Genomic DNA, 10,124 nt, shown 5'->3' on the forward strand with positions numbered 1-10,124 from the left:
TAGTCAAGCTCTTAAAGGTCACACACTCATAAAGCTCTTGGAAATAAAAAGGCAGGAGTGAAAAGGAGAGCTCTGGGAAGAGAAGCTAGAGAGGGAAGTGGCTCCCCAGACCTCAGGACCTGCTGGCGGCTCTGTCCCCGCATAGTGCCTTGCTGGGTGTGGGCAGACGGGCTCGCAGGACGGAGAGGACAGGGAGCGAACCAAGTCATATAGACCCAGTGCAGATGGAGTGAGTGTGAGATGATAAGGGAGAAATCTCCAAGTGCTGGGAGTGGACTTGTAAATAAATCATGTTGAGACAACCGCACGGCCATTGGGAAAACGGGACACAGCGAGGGTGGAGGGCCCTCCTGCCCTGAAGGCTGAGTTCTTCCCTCTGCCCCCCCAAAACATCGTCAGGGCAGGATCTGGATGCTGGACGAGCCCCCCAACAGGTCACAGCCCCGCCCCAGCCCTGGGCAGGCTCCCCTTTTGAGAAGACGGTGCTCGTGGCCGGGGTTAAAGTGGGACCCATGGGTACGTCTGGAAGTGCACAGTCCCTGGCCTGCCAGACTGGCCAGCAGGACGCCGAGTGTGAAGCACCAGTGAACGGAGGCCCATGGTCTCCGAGAGGCCGAGGACCAGCCCCTTGGGCAGGGCGCCCGGATCCCGGGGTGGGAGGCCCCGAGGCCCCGTTTGACCGGGCAGGGCTTTTCCTCTCTTGCAGATCAACCAGCCCCTCGATGGGGAGCGACGGCGGCCTACCTCCGTGTGTCACCTGCCCGCCTCCCTGCAGCCAGGAAAGGAGCGCCGGCACTTGTTCAGTAATGACGATGGAACTGGTATTAACTGAATGGCACTTACGGATTTTTAACTCTAACTCACAGTAAACCAGCAAAGCCATATGTTGAATCCAACCAAAAATCGTTCTGTTCTGCTGCGTGTCTCATCCGATTGTGAGAAGTTTCGAGATACCTGTTTGGACAAAGAGGAATATAAGTATTATTACTTGCTGGAGGAACACACTGAAGCAGAAAGAGAAGCCGTCTTAATTTATCCTTAAAGATATATGATAGAATTATTTATATAGATAGAGTAAACAGATATATATATTTTTTTGGTGGGAATGAAAATGGCTCCGCAGAATGCCGACTCAGAATCTCTGCAAGTTCAGGAGTTGCCGGTGCCCCTGCCGGACCTGCAGAAGCCGGGGAGCGTGGAGGCGGAGACGCACGATGAGACCGTCAGCGAGGGGTCCATAGACCGCATCCCCGTGCGCCTGTGGGTGATGCACGGGGCTGTGATGTTTGGCAGGGAGTTCTGTTACGCCATGGAGACGGCGCTGGTCACGCCGATCCTGCTGCAGATCGGTAAGTGCCGCCTGGGCTTCCACGGGGTCCTGGCCCCAGGCCTCACACACCCGTGAGTGTCGGCACATGGAGCACTGCACGCTGGCTGACGGCAGTCCCCCGTCTCCTCTCCCTTCAGCCTCCTCCGATGGGCTTTCCCCGTGTCCCCTGGCGGGGGTGGGGTGGGGTCGGGTGGGGGAGGTCCTCAGATGCTCTCGTGGAGTCAGAGGTCCCAGCCAGCTGGTGGCTGGGCGTTCGGGCGTGTGTGGAGTCCCCAAGCTCTGGCCCAGCGCGTGCCCACCTCCCCCGAGGTGCCTCCAGACACGGCCACCAGCTGGGTAAGCCCTTGAACCCCGCTGCCCCTCGCTCGTTCGTAAAGTGAGGTCAGTCGCAGACGGGCCCGGGTTGTTGGGCAGGAGACACGCCCGCACTCAGAATAGGGCCTGGCTGTAGGAAACACCAAAGAATGCAATGTGTGTTTGTTTACTCTCATCATATTATTGTTATTATCGACTTAAATCTGAGTTCACTGTGGACTTTAGGTGGCTGAATGATGGATATTTCCAGAAATACTCGGATTCTCAGAGGTGACACTCAGGTTAGCATTACTAAGCCTGGTGTATGAAAACGCTGGCGTCCCTTCCAAATTACCACCGGGGGTGCCTTAGGCCCTAAACATGTGGCCAGGGTATTTCATTTTCCCCGTTGTCTAAGAAAGTTTTAAAATCTGTAATTTTCCAACTGGATAAGGGGCCAAACTATTTAGAAGCATGTTTCATTCTAGAATTCCGCATGTGTCTAGTAAAATATTTAAACAATCTATTTATTTTGGCTGTTACAGGAAAGTTTCTCTGAACATGGTAAAATGTTTCTTGTTCAGAGAGCACAAGCTAAGGCCCAGCGTGGTGCAGATCAGTTGGAGAAGCATGCGGCCCCTTCAGTTATGAACAGGCCCCCATGCTGGCGTCAGGGCGCTCTGCAGGCAGACGCACTTGGGCACTTCACAGCACAGCAGGTGCCGTACCTGTCTTGTCAGGCACGTTAATAAAGGACCAGGCTCGTCACTCTTAGTGTTTAGGTTACTATGTTTCAACATGTTTTCCCTTTGGCATCCCGGGTGTTTTATTTTTTATCTTTAAAAATATGAGGCCTGGGCTTCCCTGGTGGCACAGTGGTTGGGAGTCCGCCTGCCGATGCAGGGGACACGGGTTCGTGCCCCGGTCCGGGAGGATCCCACATGCCTCGGAGCGGCTGGGCCCGTGGACCATGGCCGCTGGGCTGGCGCGTCCAGAGCCTGCGCTCCGCAACGGGAGAGGCCCCAGCAGTGAGAGGCCCGCGTACCGCAAAAAAAAAAAAGAGGCCTGAGAAAGTGGCCCAGATGAATTAAGAACCTTTTCTGGAGAGTTGGGGGTGGTGGAGCGTGCACCACGTGGGCCACTCTTTGTTCTTTCATCCGTGTGTTGATCACCTCTCATTTACCCTGCTCACCTTCCTCTGGTGCCCACATGTGCCAGGCCACTGGGGGTGGATAGGGCGCCATGTCTGTCCCCGTGCGGCTTAGTCCTCGTGCTGGAGGTGGGGGAGTGACCCGCCTTTGCTGCGAGGAGAAGAGCTGGGGTGAGATGCCGGCCCCCCAAGGGGTTGGGGGACCCCCTCCCGGCGGGCTGGGGAGGCCTCTCAGGGTGGGCGGCTCCAGGGCGGCAGTGAGGCGAGAGGCTCGGAGACCACCTTTGTGGCCAGACCTCAGGATGGGGTACATCCGGTGGCAGTTAATCTTACCAAGCATTTATTTTGTCCCTTTGATGTGCAGGGATGCGGGTTCGTGGGTTGAGGCCTTAACGAAAGCAGTGTGGCTAAGCTCATGTGGTCAGGGTCAGGCACCGTTATTGAACTTCTAGATCATCTCATCATGGTTATGGTGACAAATACAGAATTCAGAACCTCTGATTACTGAGAAATAAGTTGGTACAATTGGTAGAGATTTGGGAGCTCTTATTTCCACATTTCCTTGGTGATAAGTTATGTGTATTATGGCTCAAAACCCCGGAACCAACACAGCTCCTTGGAACTTTGACACTTTACAGGTTATGAGTCTCAATTTCGACACAACTTACATTTCATTGTTTGGTTTTGAGTATTTCGTGTATTACATGAGACTTGTATCTATCTTAGGTATTCCAGGGTAATATGTATTATATATTTTACTATATGATACGTAGGCTAGACATTAAATGTAGCTTTTGAAAGTTGCAGGTACGTCTGTTCCATATAAACATCCAGAAATGGTGATGGAAAGAGGAAGGATTGTCATCACAGGTGGCCGTGACAAACTGACCCAAAGGGGATGAAGGTGACCCTTGTCATTGACCCTAAACACTGCATAGGTCATGGTCATGGGCAGAGCAGGACTGTGGACAGAGGCTGTTTGCACAGGTTAAAGGAATGATGCTTAATGAGAGTTGTTCCTAGATGGGCTTAGATTGCAAACAGACAACAGATGGCCAGTGTATTTCCCAGGGTTGTACTTTCATTATACTCTTAGGGGCAACGTAGTAATCAGAATTTTCTGATCTGAGTCAGAGCTTCTTAAAGTTGTCTGTCACACCCAGAGGTGTGGTGTTTATTACTGGATTTTGTATATTAATAATTATTAAAGCTGGAACAGTATTCTCCCACTCAGCGTGGACAGTTTGATCCCCTTGCTAGACAGATGTCTGTAGTTGGAACCAACACCAAAGTTAAGACCAGGAATATTTTCATTGTCCCAGGAGGCTCCCTAGTGGCCCCTCACGTCAGTCCACCTTGACCCCCAGTCACCACCTGCCCGCCTCTGTCATAGTTTTGCCCTTTCTGAAGTTTCTATAAACAGCATCACACAGTCCGTGGCCTGGTTTCTGCAGTGCTTTTGTGATTGAGCCATCCATCCTGCTGCACTGACTACTAGCCCACTGAGTGGACCCACCCCGCTTTGCTCTATTCATTCACCAGCTGATGGACATGTGGATTGTTTCCATTTGGGGGCTGTTTTAAATAAAGCTGCTCTGAGCATTACCTGCAAGGCTCTATGTGGACCTGTGTTTCATCTCTCATGAGTAGAGACCTCGGAGTGGGCGGCTGGCTGTACAGTAAGTGCCAGAGTTACTTTATAAGAGAAGACCGTTCCCTCCAGCCTCCACATCCTTGACAGCACTTGTGTTTCCCTAATGAATATTGACTCTCAGCAGCTTTCCATGTGCTTAGTGGGCATCCGTGTATCTTAGATGAAGTGCGTGTTCACGCTTTTTGCTGATACTTTAGTCAGGTTGTTTGTCTTCTTAATGAGTTGTGAGAGTTCCTTATTAAAGAGTCCTTTATCAGATATGACGCCCTTGGGCGTCTAGTTCTGTCCGAGGGATGATCCTGTCTTGCACGTCTCTTCTGCGGTGAGTGGCGGTTCAGATGTGATGACGCGCAGCCCGTCCTCGGGCCAGGCTCTCGTGGTCAGTGTGTGCGTGTCCTCCACCCCCGGGGAGGCTCCGAGCAGCGCCCACAGCGCCATCGTCCCGTCACTGTTCCTGCAGGTCCCCACCCTGCCCTGCCCCCTTTAAGGGCAGGTTCAGACGGGCTCACCTAGTGGCCCGTGCCCAGGGGAGGCTCACTGTGTGTGTGTGGAAGGAAAGAACGAGTGATGCACCTTAGATGCCAGACATGTCCACGTGGCCTCGTCAAAGCCCGGACTCCTGGTTTCCTCGGTCCCGGACAGCCTGCCCCGACCCGGGCACACGAGGCCTCTGGACCTGCTGGCGTGTAGGACACAGAAGGCCTGTGGGGAACTAGGGAACACTAGGGTCAGTGCCCACCCCAAACGGAGCTAATATGCATTTGCCTCTCGTTCCAGTTTCACGTGTTTGCCCTTTAAGCGGATGTGGCCAGTCTCCGTTAGAGATGCCCAACCACTCAGATGAGGACACACATAAATACTGTGGAGACAGCATTAGTCACCATCCCACGTGAGGAAGCAGAGGCTGGGTGGGCTGGTCCACCTGCCTCGGGGGAGCCCACTGGGAGGAAGTCGGGTGTGTTTAAACCTTGAAGTGTCTGGCCCGTGTTTCAGCTTCAGCATCCTGGCAGTGGAAGCTGTAGGTTTCACTGTTTGTTACAGACCTTTCTGGTTTGTGGTCTCACGGCCACCCGCGAATAGAGCCCGTTTCTCTGCTTGCTGTGGCAGGTGGGCTGCGCGGTGAGCAGGGCTGAGGGAAGTCAGTGGTTTCCGCTTAAATCCCCAGCCCTCGGCCTGGCCCCTCCCTCCATCTGCATTTCAAGTCCGCTGCGTTGAGGACCAGGGGGGTCACAGGCTGGGAGATGGGGTGCCCTCCACCCCACAGTGGCCCGGCGGGAGGATGGATAGGGGTGGCGAGCGGTCGCCTCAAGGTGGTGCTCGGAGGATACACGGAGTGTGCAGGCCCCGGGAATCATGACCGGTTCCCATGTGCTTCTGTTGTCCCCAGCGGGCACCGAGGTGGGGAGCTCATCCTCTCCCTGCTGGCTCCACTTCACGGGGGAGACACTGAGTTCTGAGTCCTCCTCCGGGAGGTGAAGCACATGCCCTAAGCGGGAGGGAACAGAGCCCCACGTGGTCTTGGTTCTGAGACCACGGAGATCCTGACAGCTTTGGGTGCTGGGCCCCATCCGGGGAGCGCCAGGGTGCGCCTCACCCGCCGGCAGCTTCCCTTCCCCTGCTTTTGGGAAGGTCCTGCCACATCCCCCCTGCGTGGTTCTCCCCAGTGGCGGGGGGCCCCGCGTCCTCCTCCGGGAGGTGAAGCACATGCCCTAAGCGGGAGGGAACAGAGCCCCACGTGGTCTTGGTTCTGAGACCACGGAGATCCTGACAGCTTTGGGTGCTGGGCCCCATCCGGGGAGCGCCAGGGTGCGCCTCACCCGCCGGCAGCTTCCCTTCCCCTGCTTTTGGGAAGGTCCTGCCACATCCCCCCTGCGTGGTTCTCCCCAGTGGCGGGCGTCCCAGCCCGTGGCCGCCCATCTCAAGTCGTCTGGGATTCACTTGGTAATTTTGTGGCGTACTGAAGGGTAGTGGCTTTGTTAGAATCTGTATTTTCTATTTGGTTGGAATAATTCTTTTCATAATTGAGGGTGTCGCTGGAATCGAAACGGCTCCTTCCGAAGGTCGGCGGCCTTGCTGGGCGGGTGTGGGTGCTTCAGGAGCCCATCTCATGGCGGCCGCTTTGAAACCCCACCATCTCTTCCCAGGTTTCCATCGCCTGGCATTGAGGATGGCTGCTGGAATCCGTATTTAGGTTAGAGTTAACTTCCGTGGTCCGTCTGTGAGCTCAGACCGTGGTGGTGGGGTAGGTACCAGGGAGCCAGCCTCAGCCACACGCCTGGGCTCTGCACACGCCCTCGGAGGAGGCCAGGTCATTCCTCTTTCCAGCGGTTCCGGGGGGCCAGGGCAGGAGCAACACCACTGATGACAGGTCAGAAAACCTAAACCGTGCCGAGCAGCTTGTTAGCTGGGGCACCCACCACCCAGGGAGCTCCGCAGGTGACAAACCAGGTAACTTCATTCTCATGAGATGGTTCTTTTGCCAAACCAATATCTGTTCCTGGTTCCTGACACGGTGCAGTGTGGTGGCTTCTCTTGTGGCGGAGCACGGGCTCTAGGCGTGCAGCCTTCAGTAGTTGTGGCACGTGGGCCCAGTAGTTGTGGCACGCGGGCTCTAGAGCGCAGGCTCAGTGGTTGTGGCTCATGGGCTTAGTCGCTCCACGGCATGTGGGAGCTTCCCGGACCAAGGCTCGAACCCGTGTCCCCTGCATTGGCAGGCGGATTCTAACCACTGTGCCACCAGGGAGGCCCGTAAGTGCAGTTGAAATTGGAACACTGTAAACCGTTTGTGTTTGCTGGCCCCTGGTGTGAACTGTGTGCCTCCCCACCAAGGACACCGCAGCACTCTTGGCCTCGTCCACGGCAAGGATTTTGTCCGGTCAGTTTGGGAACTGAATTGAGGGCGCCTGGTTCCAAGTGAGCACCCCTTGTGCCGGAGCCTCTGGACCGGCAGCAGTGCCATCCCTCAGTGCTAGAAGGCGATGCCACGTTGCTGGGCTGTGGAGGACAGAAGGCCCATGTGACAGCAGAGGAGGAGGTGGGTGTGACGCCAGGACAGCCCTCCCTCCCTGGTCCTATTGGCCGAGACCTCTGGTCGGCCACAGCACGGGAGGAACGCCCACCTCTCGTGGGAGACACTGCAGGCCAGCAGTCCCATGACTGCCGCCCTTTGAGCTTGGGAAGAAAACGGAGCAGGCCCAGTGCAGCCACTGTGGTTCTACATCTTCCCTCGCAGGGGAGGGTGCCTTTAAAAACTTCAGTTCTGGGCTTCCCTGGTGGCGCGGTGGTTGAGAGTCTGCCTGCCGATGCAGGGGACACGGGTTCGCGCCCTGGTCCGGGAAGATCCCACATGCCGCGGAGCGGCTGGGCCCGTGAGCCATGGCCGCTGAGCCTGTGCGTCCGGAGCCTTTGCTCCGCAACGGGAGAGGCCACAGCAGTGAGAGGCCCGTGTACCGCAAAAAAAACCCCCAAAAACCAAAAGAACAACTTCACTTCTGCTTTCTTGAATATACAGCATTTTCACCAAGTTCAGCAGTCACGGTAGTGAGACTGCCTCCCCTCCTGCCCTGCAGCACCTGGTGCTGCCCCTGCAAGCAGCCGGTTTCGTGCGCCCTCATCAGGAGGTTTCCACACGTGTGACACACGCGACAAGCCCCCAGCAGCAGCAGAGCATCCAGGGCAGGTAGAGAGCCCAGGTCCAGCTCAGAGCAGAAAGCCTGTGGCTTTCTCTCCAGGCCGAAGCTGTGTGGCAGCTCCGGGGTGGGGGGCGGGGGCGCCTTGGCTCTGCCCTTGCAGGAGGCTTCCCACTGACCTCGGGGCTGACCTCGGGGCTGTGGCCACAGGTGCCTTCAGCATCGCCGTCATCTCTCCCGCTTCCTGACAGGCCACGTCTGTTACACGCTGGATTCCCACCATTCGTCAAACATTGCAGTTTTAGGAGGGGCCTGTAAAAATATGTTATGTTCTTAGGCTTCAGGCTCAAAGCGTCAGGTAAAGGAGGTCAGAGGGGCACCTATAAAAACTGCTGTTAGTGTCGAGGGGCTTCTGGTAAGAGCCACAAACGTGAGGCGAAGAAGAGGGTGAAGGTGTGACGTGCTGGGGGCTGGGGGCTGGGGGCCCAGAGGCCGCAGCGGGCATAGCAGCATCCGTGCCTGCTTCCTGCAGGGCCGGTGGTCTGAGGGCAAGGGAGGGGCTGCCCGGGAGCTCCTGCACTGGAGGTAGGTGCCCGTCATTTGCACGCCGTGTGTGCGCGTGTGTATAATATGTGCATGTGTGTGCGCGTGTGCATGTGTTGTGTGTGTGCACACGCATGTGTATAATGTGTGCGTGTGTGTGCCTGTGTACAGTGTGTGCATGTGTACATATTAATGTGTGTGCCCTCAGGTGCAGCTGATGAATCTGGTCTCAGAGTTGGGATCAAGTGGGAGCGTGGGGTCCCCTCTGAGAGTCTGGGAACAGCCTGCCCAGAGCCCTGAGCAGACCTCGCTGAGGGGCACGCGCCCTCCTGGGCCGACCCAGTCTGTTCCCAGACAGCCTTTTCCCTTGCGAAGCAGACCCCCGCCCGTTGTTTCCTTCTTGGTTCAGGAAGTGTCCTGGCGGGAGGGGGAGAATCGTACAGGAGTGTCCTGTGGCCTCTCAGTTGACAGCGAGACGCCGATTTCTCGAAATCTGCTTGACGATAGTCAGGGGTGCCATGCTGGCCTGGGAGTGACCAAGTGGTTTGTAGGGTTATTTATGCGGAGGGTTAGGTTTAGTCTTGTCTGTCTCATTCAGGAGGGGTGAAACTTTGTTCATTTTGTATATGTCTGTTTTTCTTCTTAAGACACTGTTCCGCTTTCTGTCCTGGCTTAATGGGAATCAGGGTTCCTAGGATGTGATTCGTCCCAACTTGAGCCTCACCTCTTCTTCCTGTGGGAAAAACCCACCCTTTCAAAGCGCGCCTTAAAGAAAACATTCGAAGTGTAGGTGCCTTCAGTGCTCTTTTCCTTCACTCCCCGGATTGCTGAGGGAAACCGACAGCGAGGCCAGCGCTGCTGCAGCAGAGTGGGAACGTGACCCGGGGGCAGCCCCACTGAATCACCCGCCGCATCAACACCCTTCTGTAATCCAGGCCCCTGCCCCCTCACCCCACCCTGAGTTAGAGGTTACAGCCCGGCCCGCCCAGTGCCTTCTTGTGCTGTTGACTCAGGCTAGCGTTCAAAATCCACAGGGCAGCGCCCGGGAACACAAGTCTTTGGTGAGAATTGAGCAATGCAGGTTCATGCTGTATCCCAAGTGAAAACGCGTGTCCCCTGTGGCCTCCTTGAGTGAGCACGATGTTGCCCACAGGTGACCTGTTGCGAGTTACCTTTCGCATGACGCATCTAACGTGTACCTTCCAACAGGTGTGCTTTATACTCTGCAGCACTCCTGCAGCTCAGATGTGCCCGCTGCCTTCCTAGGAATCCCCTCAGTGTCTAATGACGCCCCAGGGGCCTTCTGCATCTGGCACTCTTGGTTGGTCTTTCTGTTTTGTAAAAGGAGATCTAGCACCTCACTGCCCTCAGTTTCCTTTGTGCCACAAGAATTCCTAAGGCATACCTTTCTGGTTCACCTGGCACTCCTGTTTGTTTTTTTTTTTTTTTTTTTTTTTTTTTTTTTTCCTCTCACTGTTGTGGCCTCTTCCGTTGCGGAGCACAGGCTCCGGACGCGCAGGCTCA

At 55.8% G+C, this 10,124-nt stretch overlaps 1 protein-coding gene across 1 annotated transcript in view; it reads left to right on the forward strand.

Annotated features, from left to right (window-relative positions):
* The first annotated feature begins 722 nt into the window (after window positions 1-722).
* Window positions 723-10,124, forward strand: part of SLC45A4 (solute carrier family 45 member 4) — a 32,606-nt gene continuing 23,204 nt past the window's right edge. Inside the window, exons 1-2 of the mRNA XM_007464589.1 lie at window positions 723-821; window positions 1,154-1,349. Coding sequence (XP_007464651.1) covers window positions 723-821; window positions 1,154-1,349 — 295 coding nt within the window. The remainder of the gene's footprint in view (window positions 822-1,153; window positions 1,350-10,124) is intronic.

Source organism: Lipotes vexillifer, unplaced genomic scaffold, assembly GCF_000442215.2.
Source record: "Lipotes vexillifer unplaced genomic scaffold, Lipotes_vexillifer_v1.1 scaffold394, whole genome shotgun sequence".
NCBI lineage: Eukaryota > Metazoa > Chordata > Mammalia > Artiodactyla > Lipotidae > Lipotes > Lipotes vexillifer.